This window comes from Colletotrichum chrysophilum (assembly GCF_026319265.1).
Source record: "Colletotrichum chrysophilum strain AFK26 chromosome Unknown scaffold_15, whole genome shotgun sequence".
In the NCBI taxonomy this organism is placed as follows: Eukaryota; Fungi; Ascomycota; class Sordariomycetes; order Glomerellales; family Glomerellaceae; genus Colletotrichum; species Colletotrichum chrysophilum.
Genome location: NW_026517302.1, coordinates 24,516 through 47,268, shown reverse-complemented (window position 1 = coordinate 47,268; position 22,753 = coordinate 24,516). Strand labels below are relative to the sequence as shown.

Here is a 22,753-nt window from a genome sequence, read left to right as displayed (position 1 = left end):
ATCCAAGGTACGTCGCACTTCATAAGGTCCCTTAGTAAAAGGTATGGATGGATGGTAGCACGGTTAGCCGACGGGCTAGAGGGGTAATAACCCGGAGAAGAAAGACTCGATTCCAGGCTGTAAGTGGACGGCCATGTCTCATGAACATTGACAACCTCTGTATATGTGATGCAAGGCCAGGCCTACCTTGATTGTAGTTGAGGTTGTTGTCGGTCAGGTCCATGCTGAAAGACTCTACTCATGTACTAGACTCTACAGAGTGGTGTACCTGCCTTAGGTAGTGTTGATGACTGGCCGTGAATTGTTTGAAGCAGAAGCAGACGAGAGGTCAGGTGGATGGATGGATGAAAGCCCTCAAGATGAGAATGGCACCAATTACGGCATCACGGCACAGAAAAGGCGGGGGGTCTAGGCCCCCGGCGTGGCCCCTCCACTGTGCCTATGCCTATGCCTGTGCCTGTGCCTGTGCCTTGGCTCTCGAGTCGGACCTGGCCCGACAAAAAGTCATTGTCTCTGTCCATTGTTGCATTCTCTCTAGCCTCTCAACATGGTCTCATGTCATGTCAAGTATAGCAGGTGGTATTCAAATAGTTTCTCCGTATGCCACAACAACTGCCTAGAACACAACTCGGCCGCGGCCGTAATTGCTGTCGACAACTGCAACTTTACTCGCAACCAACCAGCAGCCCGGGCTGCCTTGCGAGAATAGTACGCGTCATTCAATTTACCCGCAACCTCAGATTAAACGTTCGGGAACACAGACAATGCCTGTTTGTTCGCACAGGCGCTGCGCTGCGCTGCCTTGCTCCATGACAGTGGAAGCGTCCGAGACTCCGTGAGTAAACGTTTCTCCGTATTATACACCTGCTGCTTGGATGACAGAACCTGGCCGTCGGGATCTGCTGGAACGTACCTATCGAGAAAGGCACCTTACTTACTCTGTAGTACCTACCCTAAGGAAGGTACTGCGTACCTAGGTAAGGTAAGTAAGCGGGCAGTCGCCATGCCCGACAACGAGGCCAACACCAAGACCAAACAGGTCAGATATCCGCCGCCGTGCCCGTACCAACACAATTCCTCATTTGCAAACCCCGGTCTCTCCTATCCATTCCGCCAACTTGCCGCGCAATCAAGCATTTCCTAACCATCCATGTCGCCATGCCTTTTCCCTCGTCCTCGGTGGCCTAAGCTGAGGCACGCCGTAGACGCCAGCCGGTCCCGAGCTGCCTGCCACCACTGCCCTCCGTCCCTCTCCGCCCGCCCTCGTCCTCGCTGGGCTTTGCTACCTCGGAGATCTCTTGGCTCTGCACTGCAAGTCATTGGTGGAGGGGGGGAAGCTACGGCGTGCCGTCACAACGGGAGCAAGGCCAAGCACAATGCACATGGCGATCCCGTCCCCAAGTGGCTTGGGCACAATAATCGGCCGAGAGGCCATTCTGCCCGCTACTCGACCTTCTGCTGAAACGAGACAACCAACGGCGTATGCCTAGGGGTGGAAAAAAGCCAAGAGACACACCCATCCAAGACATTCTTCTTTTCCTCCTACGGATGGAAGCGACGCCGGGCCTGGACACTCTCTTTCTCTCTGCCCGCAGCTCGCTCACTGGCACACGGCATCTGTAGGTATGTTCGTTGACGACAAGAAACAGAAACAGACGTGCATAAACGAAACGGGAATTGGCAACGCTACGACCAGCGGCTCGTCCGAACCATCTGTCACCCTTTCGCACTCACACACACGCACATGAGCTCGCCCTCTTCGCTTAGGCGTCTGTCTTGGGCTCAGAGTCTGTCTGTTGGACACCGATAATTGGCAAACTTCCAAACGATCTTTTGCGAGCGGAGCCACCTCAGCCCTCCCCTTTACCACGCTAATTAAGGTACGACCCCATGTCAACCAACTGATAGCGGTCAGCCAGCCAGCCATCAGCAACAGCCTCCAGCTGCTGTCCCTCACCATTCGTGCCAGCCGTACGCAGTACTCTGTGAGATCTTACAGAACCCATGGCGCAGCAAATCGGACTTTTGCTAGACCCCTTCACAATGGCGTCGCCAGTCCCGTTTCATCCAAAGTCTGCCGTTCAAGCTCGACGCCTCGTTTCGTTCGGTTCGTGCTCTCCAGCTCACTCAAATCACTCTGCTGGTCTCGTCGTCTTGCCGCGTCGGAGCACTCTCCGCGGCATCCGGGCTGTTAGATTCTGTCCCGTCACGGCGTCAACCACTTTACCCCCGTCAATCAATCACGCCATGCCTGCCAGGGCAAGGACCATCCAGTCCCCTCCGATACCCCAGAAAACTTTCCTTCGGGTGCTCTTCGGCGCAGCGCGCTGGGCGTCAGCCAGAGTGCAAATCCAAATGCTTAACGCCGCCCGCTGATCAGCAATCATCTCTCAGCATAAGCTTGTCTTATTAGGCCCGCGGAACTGCCGAGTGTCGCAGTGGATAGCACACTACGGATGCCTGGCTGGCCATCGATGGCGGTCTTGGTGGTTGTTCATGGCACCAGGCTCGTGTCCAGCGTACGACGCACACCCGCCCCAAAACCCGGTTGCCCGTTTGTGTTTCTAGCGGCGTCGCCCAATCTCTTGGAACTTTCTTGGAAAGCTTGAGTGGACGCCATTCCCGCACCACAGCTGCCGCCCTGTCCTCCAGCTAGCTGCCGCTGAAAGTTCGCCCTGCCCTGCTCCCAGGTGCGCCGAGCCGAGCCTGTCCAAACGACAACGGGCACCCAAAAGCTTCCGCTCCTGCTGATGAGTTGACGTTCGTTCGCAATGGCAACTTCCGTCAGAAACAGGCAATCTTCCAGAAACATGCGGCAGTGATGATCCGTTGAGCCATCAAAGCACATCCCGCCTCAGAAGAGCAAAGTCGAGGAAAATCACCACAAAACTTCCGTTCACTAGCCGTGCCAACAGCCGCTGATCGATGATAGTCGCCGGCAGTTCCTTATCTGCACCTGAACATCATCATCATGCCCCGTCTGCGATATGATCATCGGTCAGCGCGACTGTTTGCGTCTTGTCCCGAGCTTTCGCACTTCCAACCCCCTCCCGAGTACCACCACACCCAGGCCTGTCCAAATCCTCCTCCAGCCCACTCACACCTCACGTTATGCCACCTGCTTTTTCAACAAGGTACAAATCATCGACGGCCATGTGCTAATAGACCTAGAAGACGCGCGGGAAAAGGATACAACCCAACCATTAACCATTTCTCTCTTTGCTAACCTATGGCACCCAAGCAAACGGGGGGCTCACGGCTCAAACGGCATCTTGCGAACGGTTGTCAATCAAGATCCAGGTACCCAGCCGCTTAGACCCGACGGTACCACCATCTCAATCAAGAAGGTCGCAGAGAAAAAAAAAATGGATGCAGAGAAAAGAAAACCACACGGCACACTACAGGGCTCGCAACAATACCCGAGCCGAGAACGCCGACAGAAGGACGGGGAAAGACGATTACTATGCTTGCTACCTGGCTTTACGGGTGCTTACACAGCCTCACCGGCTGGGCGACGTGCCCCATCCGCCCCAAGTGGGCTCATCCCCTTCATTGACGCGACCAGCAAACCTTTGCCAAGTTGCCTGACGTTGCGCATTGGAACGATCCCGGGATGGAGTCGATCAAAAAGTTCCCCAGCCTTTCCCCAGTCGGTTCAGCCAAGACCTCCAAAAAGACCCCAAGAGCCAAGACTTTTACGAGGTGTCACAACCTCCAATTGTTCCAATTGCTGCTCCTGCTTTCCAACATTGGCTGGCCGCTGGCGATCCGAAAACAACCTTGAGGGGTGAAATAGAAATAAACGAGGCTCCGCTCTCGTCCTGTGCACGTTGCGTCGCTGGCTGCTTTCACTTGATCGACCATTCGACTCTTGATTCTGTGCCTGCTTGCCTGCTTGCCTGCTTGTACGCTTGCCTCGGGCCCCGTCTGAAGTCTCAGGCGCTTCTTCCCCCTGAGTGAGCCGTTATTACGTACGACATGACTGGCGTAGGAGGAAATTCTATACGACTGGTGGAGTCAACCTCTGCGCATAGCTACGGCCTACGCTCAGCTCCAGCGCTTGGCGATGTGTTCCAAGCTTCAAGACGATGGGGGCCGCGGCCTGAAGACGAACTTTTGAAATTTTCACCCTCGCCGGGTTCCTTTGTTAAAACTTATTGGCATGCAGGCGTGGCACGACCATCGCGAGCCATTCATGGGACCACATGTCCTGTCGTGTCTTCTCTACGCGTTCACTTGTGACCGTCCCCCATGGAGTCGCAAGTAGGTAAGTAGGTCGCAGCAGCTATGGAACCGGCGTGCGGCTCGAGGAGCCACATCGCGGGCATCAAGCATTGGCAAAAAGCATTGACCTCCCCAAGGATACGGGGTTGTCAAAAGTTCCAGCAAGGAAGGTCCACGAGGCATAGGAGACGCTCTCTCGAACGATGTGCTTTCCTGATCTGATTTGTCTTCAACGGCATGGGGGGCTACGCAAAAGTTCGTCGGTGTACAGACGGCCTGGGCCTGTTTTCCGTACACCATTGACTATTCTTGCAAGTCATGATCGCAAGATGTGGGCTGGTGGGTTTAAGCGTTCATGATCGTGACCGCAAAGTTGAAGTCGCGTATCAACGAGACTCTTGAAAGCTGTCCGTCAAGACTCGGCTTTTCTTCTTTCCAATCCTCCTCTCCTTAGAGCCTGTTTGATGGTCTTTGTCACACTACTATATGGCTATGATGCTCTCTATAGCTTCTAGGACCAGTATCGGCTAGCCCTGAATGGTTTCCTGCAATGTTGATTGTGGCCAAGACAGGCAAGCAGCAAGATCGTGTCATGGTTCACGTTCTGCAACGACGCTCCCGAAAACCCCAACATCAACCTATGGTCCTAGGCATATGTTCACGATGATATGAATAGCAAGGAACGTGAAGGAGCTCCAGAGGCTCGATCATGCATTGAGTGATAGAGAGAGAGAGAGAGAGAGAGAGTCCACGTTGTGTTGAATGGGTTGCTATGATGTATCCACGTTATGCCACCTCACCGCATTCCATCGTTTCTCTGCCAAAACTCAAACATAAACTCGTCCCAGGCGCTGAGAACTCGTCGTCATTAACACCACCCGTTTCGTATGAGTCTGGGTGTCTTGTTCTACCCAGTACCCTCAGAAAGATCACAGCATCATGGTTTGAAATATCACGGCCCATGACATATATTGCCTCCTCCATTCTAGGCGTCTGCGCAACGAAATCCTTTCTAGACACATCCTATCATCTGCAGCATCTGACCTTTATGAAGAAGGTCGCATCGCGGCCCAAGATCAAATCTTGTTGTGCTCTGGGCAGGTGACAAAAAGGTTTCTACTACTCAAAAGGTCATGAACCACAACTCTCCGGAGGCTTGTCATGATGCCTAACCCCTCGTCCCCGCGGCCGCTTCCGTTCGCCAAAAGTTCCCACGCCTTGGCAGGTTGCAGTAACTACGGGGCCTACAGATTCACATTGCTTTGCCAGGGTGTGCCAAGTCAAGGCGCTCGTCACGATAGCATCAGGCAACCGGAGCAAGGGTATTACTAATTGTCGTCTGTTCTCATTAAAAGAACCGTCACAGGACGGATCCTTTGGTTGTTGTTGTGTGTGTGGTCTTGGTATGGTACAGCATCATCACCCAATGCCCGGCCTACTTCCCCTTTCCTGTCCTATCCATGTCCTTTCCTCCTCCCCTCTCTCTCAAAGGCATAGCAAAAAAAAGGGACGCCAAAACTTTTTGTTGTTCATGCTTCCCCCCTTTCCCCTGTCCCATTCTCCCAGAGTTACCCCTTCCCACTTTGCCAAATATACAGGTTCTCTGCGTCACTACTCAACCCGAGGGCTGAGTTGTAAAGAGAGAAGCGTCGTTGCGCGCCATGGCTGTCCACAAAAAATACGGACATATGCCACGAGCGCACCAGATGCAAATGCTAGAAACGCGTACGGCATAACAAAAACATAAGAAATATTGGTGTACAGGAAACGGTGTGAGAAATCCACGCCCTTGCCCTGTGAACTCCTTGCAAAAGAAAAGAAGTGGGATGTAACTTTTCTCTTCCCTTTCTCGTCGGTATCGTTCCGATAGTCGTGAGAGCACTAGTGTCATGGTAAGACTGATAATGAGGATGTTGGTGTGAGGGTGATGTGTGTCGTAGTTGATTGGAGGTGGTTGACCTCCATCATCGGCATAAGGTTGTAATGGAGCAAGTATTTGCTTCGTGTTCGTCGGCATTGTCAGTCGGTAGCCGCGATGAGGCTCTCGAAGGTATAAAGCATCTCAGCCGCCGCCGACCACGTTCCGAGCTTAGTGAGGGTCAGATTTAAGCAGTGGCCTGGGAAGCTCCACGGCCACGGACGCTGCCGCGGCCACGAGCCTGGCCTCCGGTGAAGTTTCCACGGGCGTTGCCCTGGCTGCCGGAGCGGTTGCCCTCGAAGCCACCACGGCCACGGCCGCTGGTGGCGTTGCCGCGACCACCTGCAGAGTAGTTGGCGCCACCGTAGGCGGTAGCCTTGGGGCGGCGGGGCTCGACAACGATGTTCTCGCCGTTGACGATGTGGGGGTTGGCAGCAGCGGCAGCCTGGTAGCCGGCAGGGGTGGCGAACTCCACGAAGGCGCAGTTCTGGTTGTTCGTTAGTAACAAGCTTTCGCCGACAAGATGCAACGATTTTATACACACCTTCTGACGGTTGATGTCGAAGTAAGTCAGCTCACCGTGGTTGTTCAAGGCCGCACGCAGGTCCTCCGCCTTGACCTTGTCGGTGACGTACTTGACGTAACCCAACGTACCGTTGTCGGCGGGAGCCTGGGAGATGGACTGAGGGCGGTTCTGGCGCTTGGAGTCGGCGCCGACGGACTGCCACTCGGCAGAGGGAGAGGACTCCTTCGCGGCGGGCGCCTCGGGCTCCTTAGCGGCGGGGGCAGCGGCGGGCTCCTTCGTGGCGGGGGCGGCGGCAGCAGCAGGAGCAGGGGCGGGAGCCTTGGCCTGAGCAGGAGCAGGAGGAGTGGCAGTCTTGGGGAGAGGAACGGCGGCCTTCGGCCCGACGGCAGCAGCGGCACGGCTGGCCCAAGACATGGGCTTCATGGGGACGGGAGCGGGAGCGGGAGCAGGCTTCTCGGCCTCAGCAGCGGGCGGCTTGCTGGGCGCCGCGACAGGGGTAGGTGAGGGGTCGGCGGGCTTCTCGGGCATCTTGATATCCTCCTCAGCAATCTCCTTCGCGGTGACCTCAGGGTCGACGGTGGGCTCCTCGACCTTGGTCTCGGGGGCCTTGACAGGCTCGGGGGCAGGGGCCTCGACATCGCCGTTGGAGGAAGCGGCATCCTGGGGAACCGCGACCTCCTCCAGTCTCTTGTCGACGACGCTGGGGTCAATGGCGGGAGCGGGAGCCTCCTCAGGGGTCTGCTCGACGACGGGCTCCTCAGGCTTAGCAGCCTCGACAACCTCCTCAGCCGCGGCCTGCTCCTCGGGCTGGGCCTCGGCCTCAGCGACGGCCTCCTCCTCGTCCTCGTCGTTGATGTACCTCAGGATGTCGTTGACGACGAAGTAGCCGGACGGTTGAGGGGCAAGGACGAAGGTCTGAACAAACTTCTTGGGCTCCGCGGACTTGATGGAGCTCTCACCGATGACCTGGATGACGATGTTGTCGAAGGAGGCTTGGGAGTCGACGTTCGTGATTCGGACCTTGCTGTTCTGGAAGTCGAGGGACTTGATTCTCTCCTGGATAGCCTGTGGAAGAAAGTCAGTAGCCGATCATCACGTGGTGGGCGTGGGATAAGTGACGTACTTGTCTGCCGACGGAAACATTCGCGACCTCAGCCTCCATTCCGTAAACGAATTGGGAGCGCTTTCCATAGAACAGCTGCAAGTGAAAAGAGTTAGCATTGCGGTTCCGTCGCAAGCGCGGTTGATGGAGTGCCTACGTGAAGCTTATCCGGGTTCTTGCTCAGAGTGGTGTAGTACTGCTCTACGAAGTACCAGCCAACCTCATCCTTGCTAAGGTTGTTGTTGTTACCGGCCGATGCGGCGGCATCGTTCGTAGCGGTGGGGCCTGGAGATGTTTGTTCGACAGCGTCCTTGAACTGGTCCGGATAGGTGTAGTTACCGTTGGTTGCCATGATTGCTTTATGTGTGTGTGAATCTAGTTTTGACGGCGCAATCGGACCGGAGGAGAGGTGGTCGACGGAGATTATGGTGGGAGGACAGCAGGCGCGAGGGCGAGGCTCGAAGGTTCTGCGGGGCTGCTCGCTTGTTTGCGGGGAGGTCGTTCGCAACGGAATGGCGGATAAGAAAAGACCTGTTTGTTGGTTGACGAGATGTTAGATGTGTGCGGATGGACGGCGCCAATGGTAGGAAGAGGAGATGACGATGGCTCGACAGGAAGGAGCTGAGGGGGGCCAGAGAGGTGGTGGGATAGTGGTGTTCGGCGTACCTCTAATGCGACGGGTCGTAAAGGAAACGCTCAGAACTGACTCGAAGAGAGGTGATGACGGAAACGAGGAGGCCCGGAAAAAGGGTTTTGACGATGGTGCGAGGGGCGGGCTGGAGCGAAGAATCGAGACGCGTGACGGACAGGAAAGCGAAGAGCGGAGATAACGTAGATGGGCGACGTGTGGATGGATGATGGGTAGGAGGGAAGAGGGAAGAAAAAATGAATGTGTACCGTTCGGGACAACCTGGGATAAAACCTAGTTCAGAGAGTGGGTTTTTCGTGTGTGTCTCTGTTTTGAGGTGGGAAATATCTCTCGTCGTCGGGGAGGGTGAGGGGCGACTTAAAGCGGAGTCGTGGTGGAAGAAGTTGCCGTTGAGGTGGAAAGTGGAGGTTTTATATTTTGCTTCGTTTGCGAAGTGTCGTGAGGAAGGAACAGCTTTTTTTGGTGGCCTTCCGACTGGACCAGGCGCAACAGGTAGAGATCTCTTGAGTTGGTTGGCGCAGGGCAAGCCGCAGGCAAGAAAAAAAAAACACACGCACACACAATTGCAGGCAGATCACGGCGTGCCCTGTGCTCTCAGGGCCACCGGCGTGGACCGGCCTAGTCTGCCTTTAGCACCGCGGCACCTCACCTCAGGGCCTGCACCGGTTTGCCTTGGAGCTGGATGGCCCGTCCAAGTGGGGCTGACGTGCACTGATCCCGATACTTTGGGAAGCTTGCTGGCTACCTGGACACCAGGCAACATTTTGCTGCTGCATCATGTAGTCGGTCGTCCATCGAGGTAGCGGGTTGGAAGAAACCTTAGATAAGCAGCGTAGCACGCAAACCGAGCTCTTGGCTGAGCTCCCCAGCTTCGCCAGGAAGTATGCCATCATCATCCAAAAGCAGCCGACAACTGCCATTGAGCCATGTCTTGGCCGTCTACATGGCTGCAACTTCGCAATCCGCATCTTGGCTTTCTTCTCCCTGCACGTCACTCCTTTTCTGCCATCCTCTGCTGCCTACCAGCTCGCCTCGCTGCTGGACACTCAGCTGCTGGGGTGTTGTTACAAGGTACCGAGGTAAGGCAGGGAGACGGGGCTAAGCAGCAAGTCAGACGCCAAAGCGGACTTCATCCTTTGTTCTAATTACATCCTCCTGCGACACGCTGCCTTCATCTTCCAAAGTGTTTGTCTATGCCTATGCAATCGTAGTAATACAATGGTGTTTTCTTTCTTGATTCCACTCCAAGCTTGACTCTACCCACATTTTAATCGGTCCATCCAAAAACCTCACTCACGGCTAGGGTGTTGGACCTGACACCGATAAGCGTGATGACGAGCGCAACGAGATCAATGATGAGAAGAAGTGTTGACGCCATCATGAAGCGAGGGCTGAACACTCTGTACAGCATGAGATGTCTCCTGAGCCAGCCGGCCCACATCATTGTCGCCAGAGACTCGACCGCGAAGTAGGCAATGAAGATACCCAGAGCCCGGCTGACGCTCTCAAGGATGCCCTTCCTCTTGGGACCGACCTTCCAGAGCACGATGAGAGGAACAGCGACGACAGCGATGATCTGGCCGCCGAAAGTGTTCAGGGCGACGATGATAGGGGACCAGGGGTATCGGATAGAGAACAGTGGAATGAAAGCGCTGTCCCACTGGATGCTGCTGAGGGCAGCCTGGTGACCCGTCCTGAAGAAGCCGTAGTTGCCGAGGACGCCCAACATGACGGGGCCAATGGCCTCCGTCGTAAGGTTGTTCAGGTCGAGGATCTCAACGAGAGCCATGATTTGCCAGAACAATAGTGCCAGAGCACCACCTCCCATGGGCTTGGAGAGTAGGATGCAGGCCCCTACGATGTTCATAGGGAGGAGAAGGTATCTGGCACCGTTGGTGTTGCCGTAGCCGAGGACCGTGATCTGAGTGTTGCCGTTCTTGCCAGGCGTCGTGAGAATGGAAACCAAGGGCGGTGCCCACACAAACGCAGTGGTTCCAGCGACAAACACCAAAGCGAGAATGACTTGGGCGAGGTACACTCCTGCCGTCTTGATAGCCTGAGCAGGCAAGCCGGGGATCCATTCGTTGTTGTCAGCGGCATCGAGTACCCAGTAGGCAGCCGACATGAACAGGCCGATGCGGTAGACGTAACCAATCCAAGCAGGCGCAAGTCCCTCCCAAGACCTAGAGGGTAGGAGAAATGACTTGATGATGGAGGGCAGGATGAGAGCAACAGCAAAGGGGATAACCAACTGCCAAGTGGCCGAGGTTGACGACGTCGCCGAGGCGTAGTACGTAGAAGTGCAGTACGGCATCTGCTCCTCTCGGCAAAGCTTCGAGAAGGACGCGACTCTGCCCAGGACGACGAAAACAACAGAGTGGTAGATTGCCATCGTGCGCTCCCTCATGGTAGGCACCGAGAACGCGGCCATAACGTTCGCCACGCCAAAGGTGGTGATGAAGAAGAGAAGGATTGAGTCTTCCCAAATGGTGTAAGAGTTCGAGGCAAAGCCAATCGACTGGCTGACAGTGAAGGTCGCCGCAAGCCAGCCCCAGACATTGTTAGGCATGAGGTTCAAGACGGTCTTGCCAAGGCCTGACAGCGAGAAGAGGACACCGATGGCACTTGTGAAAGCAGCACCTGCGATGGCGTAGATGAGGTCGTCGGGCGTGGTGAAGATGGAGTAGACAGTTCCAGCTAGGGCACCGGGAACGGCGCCGAGAATGGCAGTGAGGACGATTTTCTTGTGGGCAGTCTTGTACGATGCGGCGGAGTCGGGCTTGACTCCCTGAAGCTCCAGCTTCTTCTCTGCCAAGTCGAGCTCGAGATCGTCGAGGACGGCGAAATCCTCCTCGTCGTCGCGGGAGGCGTAGACCAGGAGGGTTACGACGCCAGCAGCCATCACAACGATACCGGTGACCATCTTGGGCACATCGAAGCGGGCCCAAAGGTCCTTGCAGATTCGCAGAGTCTCCTCCTGGAACATGTTGAAAAAGCCGTATGCCTCTTGGTAAGACTTCCACTGCCAGGAGCGATCGGCCTTCTTCCAGAGCTGTGACACCTGGCTCGCGGTAGCACTCTTGGTCTGGTCAATGCCACGAGCGGCGAAGTACGAGTCTTGGTAACGCTGGATTCCGGCAGCCGTCATCCGGGACACAGCCGCAAGGTTGTTCCAGTTGTTGCCTTTCCTGCCAGCGAATGCCTCCTCGATGGGGCCTCCCAGGTTGTTATACGGGATGGGAATGCCCATGAGGAGCGCCAGGGTCGGTACGAGGTCGATCTGGTTGACTGGCCTAATCTTCGCCGTGCTGGGTGGCTCTTTGAACTCGGGCTTGGTGCGGCCAAAGAACGGGCGCTTGGAGTACATCCACAGCGTCGCTTCGACCTCATCGTCGCTCTCTCCACCGTGGTCGCCCTTGCTATCCATACCGTGGTCTCCCATGACGACGAGGAGGGTGTCATCGTCGATCTCGGCAGCAAGCTGGCGGATGAAAGTATCCATCTGCTGGAGCTTGGCTGTCATCGCCGGGTGGTTCGGTCCGTATCGGTGTCCCGCATGGTCAACGCCCAGCAAGTGGCCAATGAGAAAATCCCACTTGCCCTTCTCCTCCTTCTTGAGGAGAGGGAAGAGGTGGTCAATCACGCCGTTGTCAACCGTGTGCAGGTCCCAAACGTTGAAGCTGTCGTAAGCCTTGCTTACATTCGCCTCGAAGTAGCCAGGGAACAGCGACAGCCAAGTGTCGTCTCCAAGGTGCACAATCTTTTTATCAGCGTCCTTCAACTGCATAAGCAGATTGTCCTCGTCGATAGCGTTGCCACCGAAGCTGCTGCCAATGTCGATGAATGTCGGAAGTGTGCCGGTGGTCAGGCCCTTCAGCCGCTGGAGTGTTGCTGTCGGCGGGTCGGCGATGAAGGGCCGCAGGAGAGCGTTCTCGGGGGACTTGACCGCCGTCTCATGCAAGAAGGGGAATGCATTGTGAAACGGGGCGTTGTCGTCTACAGGCACCGTAAAGTCGTATCGCAGCGCGTCGATGAGAATAACGACCGTCTTGTCAAATGACTTTGGGTGCCAGCAACCGCCCTCGACAGTCCCCTGGCCCTTCCAGCTCGACACCAGGTCCAGAGGCGGCGCCGTGCAGTTGGACTTCTCGTCCAGCACCAGCCGCGTCAAGAGGAAGCCGCTCGTGAAGAAGATGATGCCGACGGCGTGTAGCAGCAGCATCCAGGTCCAGAAGCCAACGGTCCACCACCACCTGCGCTCGTACACGTCCTTGCGCCGGGCCTCAAAGACCTCCCGCTGCTTCTCCAGCAACGCCAACCTCTCCTTCTCGGCCTGTATCTCCTCAGGCGTCCGACTTGCCTCCTCGAGCTCCTTCTGCTTCTTTGCTCGGGCGTATTGCTCGGCGATCGCCTTGTAATCGGCGGCCGGCGGTCCGGCCGCTTTCGATTTCGGAGTCTTTTGTTGCTGGGGCATCGTGGGACAGGTTCGGATGAACTCGGCTGATTGGTTGGTGTACAAATAGAAAAGGGAAAAAGGAAAAGAAAAGGGATGCGAATCAAGGTTGGCACTCGCTGGCCATTGGACTACGGGAAGCTGGAGCAGCCCCGGTTGGAAGCGTTGTTGTATGCTGCTTGTTGACGCGCAGCTTGGGGGAGAGGTGTCGACTTGCTGAAGAGCTCAAAATTCCAGGTGCATTATGTTCCGGGCGGCCGCACCGGCAGTGACGCGGGTCCAGCTTTGGTGGGGCGGACGGCGTTCCTCAGGGACCAAGGATCTTGCACCTCGGCGACGAACCAGTGAGAGGCCCCGGATTGAAGGTCATCAAGGTGCGGCACTCCCGTTACACTACAGCGCACGATAGCTTCTCCAGTCGATGTCAAGCGATTTCGAATTTAATTTGGGAATGGGAATTGATCAATCATTTTCTATCTCACCATACATCGGCTGTGAGAAAAGCAAGAGAAATCCCAGGTGGTTTTGGTGGTTCTGTGTGTTACTGATAAGCTCAGGTGAGGCCAATTCGTCGCATAGTCATGCTTTTCTAGGCTGCAAAGGCCAACACCCAACGTGGCCGAGGGATACGGGATGCGTGTAATGAACTGAGGACGTGATCCGCCCCCTTTCAAGATGTGCGTGGTTGTGTGTCTATGCTTGCACAATGAATTACTAGGAGGCCTCTTGGGCATGGTTCACCGCCTGGAGTCGCGATGCCTGTGACTGTGATAATCACGATCCCTATCCCTCTCCCGGTCTCTGTCCCGATGCGAGTAACGATCTCTGTCCCCGCGATCCCTTTCTCTGTCCCGGTCTCGCTCGTCCCTGTAGCTCTCTCCCCTCCGCTCCTTGCGCTCGGTACGTCGCTTCTCCTCGTCTCGACGGTACTCGTCCAGTCTCGGCCGGCTACTCTTCTTCTTCCCGCCGTGGTTCCACTGGCCCAGATCCTCCGCGCCTTCTAGCTTCTTCGCGCCGAGGCCGAGCTGATTCTGGCGCCTCTCCGTCGGCCTCTTCTTATTTGGGCCCCGCATTTTGCCATCCCATCCCATACCGCGCAGCAGTGCCGCGCCAAACTCTCCGTCGGGAATCGCATCGTAGTCTGCGAGCGTCGAATCCTCGCCCACATGTTTCAGATCAGCGAGGTATGCGTCTTCCTCGGTCGCCTCAATGACCATCCCCTCCTCGGGCCGCTTCTTCCCCAGAAGAGCGTCCATTGCATCGTCGTCTGCTGTTCTCGGGGCCTGTTTGACTTGCGCCTCCTCAGACCGCCTGTCGTCTTCCTCGCGCCGTCGAGAATCGTTCTCAGTCGCCTCCTCGCTGGTCTTGCGCTTCTTGACGGTCAGGCCCCATTGTATCTCCTTGTCCGCGTCTGCCGGTTCCGTCTCAGCATCCTGCTTGCTTTCGCGCTGTGCTTGCGCCTCGGCTGGCAGCAGATTCTTCCCGCCTCTTCGCCCGCGCAGCTCGTCCTTCCAGTTACGGTTGCTCTGGCTCTTGATGACCAACTCGCGAGGCCTCTTCTCCTTCTTCTCCCTCTCGCCCCCGAATTCTGTGATGGCCTCGTGCCGCCCGCGGTGGTCGCGCTCGCCGTCCGAATCCGAGTCGAAGCCGTGGTTCAGCGCATTCGTACGCGATCTCTTGCCCAGTGATGACGGAGGTTCTGGCCGTGAGGATTTCTTGTTGTTTTGGGATTTCGAGGCTGACGAGCCGCCGAAGCTGATCGCGATCCTTGGCGCCTTTGAGCTGTCGGACATGGTTGCTGGCAGCGGGTGGCCGGATCTTTTTTGGGCCTTTCTGGAGTGGGTTGTTGGTGTTGAAGGCTGGTTCACAAAAGCGCACTGGCTCAGGTTCAACTTTCTCGGGAGGTACGTCAACATGCAGTGATGCGGGTCGGTGTCTTATGTAAGGTGGGGCCCTTTTTACAGCAGATCATCTACAACGACACAGGACAGCTCTATCTAGTGTCATGCCACTACTCGTTACGCCTCCTCTACTTCTTTAACCATGTAACGCTACATTCCTCGCAATGATTTTGTAATTTTTGGTCAGCCTGCTTAGAAGGCAAAGACCTGGTCCTCGAGCTTGCTGACGGGGCGAGCCTTCTTGAAACCTAGGCTCTCCGTAGCCTTCTTGAGACCGCTGACCATGGGCGGGGGGCCGCAGAGCAGGATCTTGACGTCGTCGGCCGGCTTGGGCAGGAGCTCCTATGATGCTTATTAGTTCTGCCGGTGGCATCAGACACGGCAAGGCAACTTACGGTGATCATGTCGGCGGTGACGTAGCCAACACCACCGGTCCAGCCCTGAGGGGGCTTGTCCAGAACGTAGTGCACGCGGAAGCCGCTGTCCTCCTTGGCGAGAGCATCGAGGTCCTCCTTGAGGAGAATGTCCTGGGGCGTGACGTTGGCGAAGATGAGGTCGATCTGGGTCTTGTCACCTGCGGCACGGCCACGAATGACGGCACGGATGATCTGGAGCATGGGGGTGATACCGGTACCTCCGGCGATCATGCCAAAGTGACGGACCATGTTTGGGGTGTAGACGAAGGCACCCTTGGGACCCTTGACCTTGAGCGTCTGGCCAACCTTGAGAGAGGCCATGTGCTTGGAGATGTTGCCGGTGGGGTAGGACTTGATCAGGAGGTCAAAGTAGCCGGGCTGGTGGTCGCCAGAGATGGGGGTGTAGGAGCGCACGATCTCCTTGGAGGTGCCATCGGGCTGGGGGCAGTTGGCGCCGATGGAGATGTGCTGGCCGATAGGAAGGCCAAGAACACTCTTCTCGGAGGGGAGGCCGAAGCGGTAGCTAAGAAAGCTGTTAACTACATGGCCCAGCTCCGGGCGATTGCGGCGACTTACATGGCAGTGTTGTGGGAGAGGATGGTCTTCTCCTTGAGCTCAAAGTCTTGGAAGGCATCCGGCTTGAGGACCTTCTTGATTTCTGCGCGGGGTAGGGTCAGCGAGGCAATTCCGAGCAGCTCCGAGAGGGCCCGAACGTACGCATAGAGTTGAACTTCCACGCAGCGAGCGCAAGCGTCAGGGGAATGGCGTAAATGAGCCATTCGCTCTTGACAATCGTCACCCCAAGGACGAGAAGTCCGGCGGGGATGTAGATGTTGTCGAAGTAGGCACGGGAGGTCAGCGAGTCGGCCATCTTGAAGTCGGCGGCGGTTCCGGGAGCTGTCGGCTCCACAGGAGGTGTACGGGGAAGCTAGCTCGGGGGGGGCCTCGATCTGATCTGGAGAAGAAAAGGACACAGTCAGTTTCACATGTCTTTGGGCCTCGGGCAAGGTCGAGGGCGTGCACTGACTGAGAGGACAGCTGCGGTGACAGAGCTGTCGCAGTCAATTGAGTGAAAGGGGGACGCGGAGCGGAAGGTAGTCAGGGTGTGCGAGCGTGCAACCAGATATCGTAAGATCGCGATGTGGGACAGCCCCTCCACCAATTTTCTGTTGAGTTGCCGAGTTTCTGCCAGCCCTCCAACGGCGGGCGGTCAAGCCTTTTTCGCAGCGATTGCGAGCGTCGGCGGTGCGGAGGCCGGAGACGGGACGCGACTTTGAACCGGATTTGGCAAAATAATCCGACCACTTTGCAGTGGCCGCCCCCGATCTCGGGTTCGCGAAACCTTGAGATGCGTCAGTGGCTTGCAGCTTCGGTACCGCAAAAATACGTGGCTGTGCAAGCTATGCGAGTGGCTTGGCTTGAGGACTTCAGCCACACCCAACGCGACGCCACATTACCCCAGGTCAGAGGCGCGATCAACATGAAGATCAACACGGCTGGCAGAACCGAGGACGCCGAGCTGCAGGAGCTCTGCCTCTCTTAATCCATCGTCGTACTCGCCTCGATGCTAATCGCATATGATATTAGGCACATCCGAGGTTCAGCATTCATGACATCATAATCATGTTCTGCAATCCCTTGCGAATCACCGCTCCAAAGAAGCCAGTACGAGAGCCAATGTCTGCGCATTGCACGATAATTCCCGGGCAAACCAACGACCGTCCCTGTTCAACTGTGGCATGATTGCTGATTTCCACTGAGCCCCAGGCCGCAGGGCAGATTGCGGAGAGTCTCGGCACACCCGCCGAATGGTGAAATCAGATATGTCAAGCTGCTGCATGCAAGTTGGCTGGCGCAGGGGACGGCGGCGTCAGAGTTCCGCGAGGCTGCGACTGAAGCCTCCAAAGTCGAGCTGTCAACTGCATTTCGAAAGTCGAGAAAAGTCAATTGCACATGGAGGCTGCCTTGCTAATGTCCTGCCCGGACCCGAGGATCCGGTCCGTTCGAGCTACCATTGAAGGAGTACAGTAGCTCGTTGGCATTAGCCCGGCGCGAGTCGCCAGTCGACTAGGTGTCGATCGATTGAAAGCGCACTCATCGAGCCGTGACATCACCATGGCTGTTGACGCGACAGTGACACGAAAGTCGGAACCCGTCCCTAGCGGCAAGCAGCTAGGCATTCTAGTGACGGACGCTGGCAGCACGGAAGCATAAGAGGATTCAGGCAGGAATGCTGCTGCTATAGGTATGCAAGACATACCGCGTGGGTTGTTGGTGAGGGATTCGTACGAGACGGGGGAGTCGGCCGGAAACATAGCTTGGAACCGACAAGCGTTCCACGCGTAGGAGTGTGGTGGCATTCTGCAACGGATCCAACCAATGACACCTTTTGTTCCCAGTGAAGAGCATCTGTCGACGACTTGGACTGGAAACGGGGTAAAATAAACTCGGTTTGAGGTAGGACGGCACCGTCGTACGGGCAAGACAACGAGTCGAGCTGCGTGGGATTAATAGGTCTTGGCCGATAGCGGTTGTTGAATGAGACCGGCCGAACAGACGAGCGGTGCCGGATGTCTACGGCAGCCTGCAGGGCTCACTAGGTTAAAATTCAGAAATTACCTAATACAGATAAACCCTAAGGCTATAGCTATATTACTATATAAACCTAAGTCAGCTATAAACAATTAAATATAGATATAGATTTAGGCGTATAGCTAAGTAAGTATATATATTAAATATTCTATACTTTTATATAATTTTATATAAGATTATATAGATCTATTATATTTTATCTACAGCTATATTAATATATAGAGCATTAACAACTACTACATAGTATACTATAATACTATAAATTATAATATATATTGCTACTACACTATAAGTAGTTATAACATAGTTATAATACTAAAATTTAACTTATAGTATACTATATATTATAACTATATATAGTAGTAGTATACTATGAATACTATGAATGATACTACTATAATATAAAGAAAATACTTATATATATTATATTTAATATATAATAATAACTTAATATAAAAAGTAACTATAGTTAATATTTTCTCTCTAATTTAATCTAATTTATATTTAATCTCTTCTTATAAATCTAAGTTTTCTTAAGAATCTAATATATAAGTATTAATATTTTCTATATTTTCTCTTTTTCTACCTTTTTCTATAACTCCTTCTAACTCTTCTATATATAGCTTTTCTTCTTCTATATTTATATTAAACAGATTATTATAATTTTTAAGTTTAATACTTATATTTTCTATAATATTAATTTTCTAGCTTTTTAGTAGTACTAACTACTTTTTAGTATTATTTTTTAAATTAGTATACTTTTAGTAATAATATTACTAAATTAGTTAAAATTGTTAACACAGGTATAAGCGTATTCAGGGGCGTGGTATATACGCCTATATAGTATAGGGTTATAGATGGGCTTATGTTATAATGAAATGTAATAATCCTAAGCTTTTATAAGCATTCAATCGTATAAAGAATAATAAAGGAAGTGATGTATTATAATGACTCTTGTTGTTGTTGTTTCCAGGTTGCATCCTCTAGTATGCAAAAGTGAGGGGAAAGATAATCTGAAACGTAACCTACTAAACTGCTAATTACATAAGGTGCTTACGTAACTATACGTATTACATAATCAATATTATAGTTATAAGTTGTAATAAATATAGTATTTTTATATAAGGTTTTATACCTTAAATGTTATTAGTTTATTTTATATAGAATATTAAAGTAAGTTAAGCGTTATTATTATTCTTATATTATTATTATTATTATAAAAGAATGTTATATGTTAACAGATATAAGTAAATAAGTTTACTTCTTATTAGAAGTAATAAATAGCTTTAAGATCTTATTAATATCTAATAATGGTATTAGTAATTATATAGATAATATTAAAATGATAATATTAAAATAAAACAAAACTTATTAAAGCTAATCTTATTATACTTTTTATAATAAATATAAGTATATTACTAATAAACTATATAGTATTAAGTAAAGTATTATATAATATTAAGATAAATATATATTTAGTATATATAACTTTAATTACTTTTTTATAAGTAGAATTAAAAGTAATAAAAGCTGTATACTTTTAGTTAAGCTTATTAGCATAAGTATAAGCGTATTTAGAGGCGTAATATATATACCTATATAGTATAAAGTTATAAATATATTATAATAATTCTTAGTGTTATAGTTAGCAGGTTATATTATTTAGTAGGGAAAAGTGAGGGGAAAAATAACCTAAAATATAACCTACTAAACTGCTAATTATATAAGGTGCTTATATAACTATATATATTATATAATTAATATTATAGTTATAAGTTATAATAAATAGAGTATTTTATATAAGGTTTTATACTTTAAACTTTATTAGTTTATTTCATATAGAATATTAAAGTAAGTTAAGCGTTATTATTATTCCTGTATTATTATTATTATTATAAAAGAATATTATATATTTATAAAGCTTAAGTATAATAATAAGAGCTTTAGTAAACTAATTAAAATGACAATTTCTCTTTAGTAATAAAACTAAGTAGTAGTCTATATAGAATTTTTATATTACTTTTTATACTTTTTATCCCTTAGTTAGTAGGTAATTATCTTAATTAGTTTACTTTAATAAAAAGCTTCAGCTTTAAGAGAGATAGTAAATTAAGTAATACTATACTTTTCTTTATACTTTTTAGAGTACTTATAAGTTTTTAAAGTATCTTTTCTTTAAACTTTTAGCTTAGCTTAATTAAAAAGCTAGATATTAAAAAAGATCTATTTATTTAGTAATAAAGGTAACTTATTAAATTATTTAGTAATAGTAAAATACTAAAGTAACCTCTTAGCTTAAGCTTTAAAAGCTCTTACTGAAAGGTTTTAGCTACTTAAAGACTCTTTTAGTAATAAGTTACTTTTAGCTTATTAATTAGAAGTATATAATATATATAGTTTAATTAGAATAATATAGAAAGTATTAAGTTAGTTAATTAATAGTAATAATAATAATAATTATACCTACTTAATCTTAAAGGATAATAATAGTACTAATTAGAGATAATAGACAATAATAGAAATAGTAGATAGTAATACTAATTAGAAAGTATAAAGTAATAACACTAATACTAAATACCTACTATAGATAAAACTAATAATAGTAACACCTCCTCACTTATCTTAAAGTTAAACTTCTATATTATTCTAGTAACTATATAGAAATTAGTAAAATAATATTCAAGAATAAAAGACATATAGCTTAATATAAACTAAAAGAGTATCTAAAAGGATTATTATTATATATATAGCTTCTATATAAGTTTATATATAAAGATAAAATAGTATATTCTAAAAAGAAACTATTCTTTCTTATAACTAATATACATTTCTATATTAAAATACTTAATTTTATATATTTAAATTAAAATTAAAGCATAATTCTAAGCTTACTTTATATTAAGAATCTTATATATATATTAATTAGTTTTGTTATACTTAAAATAAAAAATAACAAAGTTTAATATTTATATATAAGTTAATAATATATATATATAAAACTATATAGAAATATATTACTTTCAGATCTTTAGTATTAAGGATATATTTAATAAAATAGTTATTTATATTTTTAATTATACTTATAAAAAACTTAATAAAATATAAAATAAAAGTAGAACTATATACTTATATATAAAATAGTATAAAGTTAAGAAAGCAAAGAAAAAACTTATTCTCTTCAAAGTATTTTATAAGAGGGGGTAGAAGTTATATACTTTTAATTTTAGCTAAAATAAGCTTATATATAAAGTTTATATTAAAGTTAAAACTACCATCCTGTATATAGATATTAATAAACTTATCTAAGTTAATAATAAGCTAACTATTCTTATTAATAGAGGAGTTATTAAAAGGAGCTATTTTATATAAATATATATAAAAGATATAAAAGTATTATTATATAAAGATTTATATAAATTTAAGTAGAAATATAATAGGGGGTGAGAGTTTATATTAAAGATCTATTAAAATAATATATATTATTATTTAAATTAAAATTGAATTTAATTAATAATAACAAGTATAAGATTATATAAAAATCTATATAAATAAAGCAAACTTATTAATTTAGAATAAGTAAAAAAAAGAAGTTAGAAGTATACTTTAATAAAATATTTAAGATAAAGTATATAAGCTAACTACCCTTAATATATAAGCTAACTACTCTTACTACTATTAGTTAATTAGAAGCCTTAATAAAGTAGAAACCCTCACTAAACTCAATATTTACTAGCCCTCCTACCCACACTAGTGTAGCCCTATACGCCTCAGCAATTTTGACCTAGTGAGCCCTGCAGGCTGCCGTAATGTCCCCGCCTTTGGCGCCATGTCAGGTCGTTCAATGCGCCCGTCGGGATTGGGAACGGGGGGGCCGTGCCTGTGGTGGAAGGGGGAAACGTGCCAGAGATGCGGTGCCTCTGAACTCAGTACGGCTACACTTGTACGCTTGGTTGTCGCGAACAGAACACGGAGTGTCATTCGTACGAGATGGTGAATCCCATGCCGCACTATTGTCGAGAGCGAGTCGTGTCTTCGTGCGCGTGCATATGGCTCTTATCTCCTATGTCCCCTTGATCTGCAGCTAGAGAGAGACCCTGAGAACCCTGAGGAGTTGGGACCAAGGTAAGTCGGATGGATATTTGATGGATAACTCGTGCCGCGTCCAGGGCAGCTAACGCGCACAAGTCCGGCTCATTTCCAGAAACACCGGGGCACTCTTTTGATTAAATGCGCTTGGCTGAGGCGGACGAGCGAGCGACGCGACGCGGCCTGGAGGATGGAATTGCGCTCTCAACTCGAGGCGAGAGCTCCTTGCGAGGAGAGGATTTGGCGAGCGAGTGGCGCATAATTGTGCGGCAGTGGCTTTTCCCATCAATGATCCCTGGTCCTGTCGGCGATCAGAGACAAGTCACAATCTTGTCAAGTTGCCTCCCAGTCCACAGTGAAGCGAACCCCCCAAATTCCTCATCCTCCTCCCCCGTGCCCCCCAAATTTGGCCGATGCGGGTTGGTTTCACATTTTTCTCGTAGGCTTCGTTGTTCAGACGATCGCGTTGCCGCTGGGCATCCCATTCCTTGGACTTGGGAAATTGGGGGTTCGCTGTGCGCATCCTTGGTGTTCCGCAGAGGGACGTGTTACCGTACCCTTTTTTTCTTGCCCTTCCCACGCTCACGGTTTTACATGTCTGAGCCAAGTTGGAACCGGTCTCATGGCATGATGACATTTGACGTTGACGTTTGGCAGCCACACCGATAGCTCCGGCTGACTGATGTCTTGTGTGTCTTGTGTCTGTCGTCGGTTGTTGTGCCGACATTCTTGTCTCTCGTGCTCGTTCTCGGTACGGCGGCATGCGGCATATCACTGCACTGGAAAAAGCGCCCTTGACTTCTTGGAGACTCTTGCATCTGTATGAGCACAGAAATGGTCGGTCGGTGCGTGCTGCAAGCCGTGGACAAATGAAGGGTCCCCCAAG

The 22,753-nt window shown here is 50.1% G+C and overlaps 4 protein-coding genes across 4 annotated transcripts; all 4 read right to left on the bottom strand.

The window, feature by feature from the left end:
- Window positions 1-6,329: 6,329 nt before the first annotated feature.
- On the bottom strand, window positions 6,330-8,122 carry COL26b_002846 (uncharacterized protein; the record flags this gene model as incomplete). Its single annotated transcript, XM_053175752.1, has 4 exons — window positions 6,330-6,629; window positions 6,687-7,733; window positions 7,792-7,866; window positions 7,928-8,122. The coding sequence occupies 4 exons, from the start codon at window positions 8,120-8,122 to the stop codon at window positions 6,330-6,332; spliced, it is 1,617 nt and encodes a 538-aa protein (XP_053040181.1).
- Window positions 8,123-9,686: 1,564 nt separating this feature from the next.
- COL26b_002845 (uncharacterized protein) lies at window positions 9,687-12,893 on the bottom strand (the record flags this gene model as incomplete). Its single annotated transcript, XM_053175751.1, has 1 exon — window positions 9,687-12,893. The coding sequence occupies one exon, from the start codon at window positions 12,891-12,893 to the stop codon at window positions 9,687-9,689; it is 3,207 nt and encodes a 1,068-aa protein (XP_053040180.1).
- A 716-nt stretch (window positions 12,894-13,609) lies between these two features.
- On the bottom strand, window positions 13,610-14,665 carry COL26b_002844 (uncharacterized protein; the record flags this gene model as incomplete). Its single annotated transcript, XM_053175750.1, has 1 exon — window positions 13,610-14,665. The coding sequence occupies one exon, from the start codon at window positions 14,663-14,665 to the stop codon at window positions 13,610-13,612; it is 1,056 nt and encodes a 351-aa protein (XP_053040179.1).
- Window positions 14,666-14,965: 300 nt separating this feature from the next.
- Window positions 14,966-16,060, bottom strand: CBR1 (NADH-cytochrome b5 reductase; the record flags this gene model as incomplete). The annotated part of the gene is made up of 4 exons (XM_053175749.1): window positions 14,966-15,115; window positions 15,169-15,712; window positions 15,766-15,847; window positions 15,907-16,060. The coding sequence occupies 4 exons, from the start codon at window positions 16,058-16,060 to the stop codon at window positions 14,966-14,968; spliced, it is 930 nt and encodes a 309-aa protein (XP_053040178.1).
- Window positions 16,061-22,753: the final 6,693 nt, after the last annotated feature.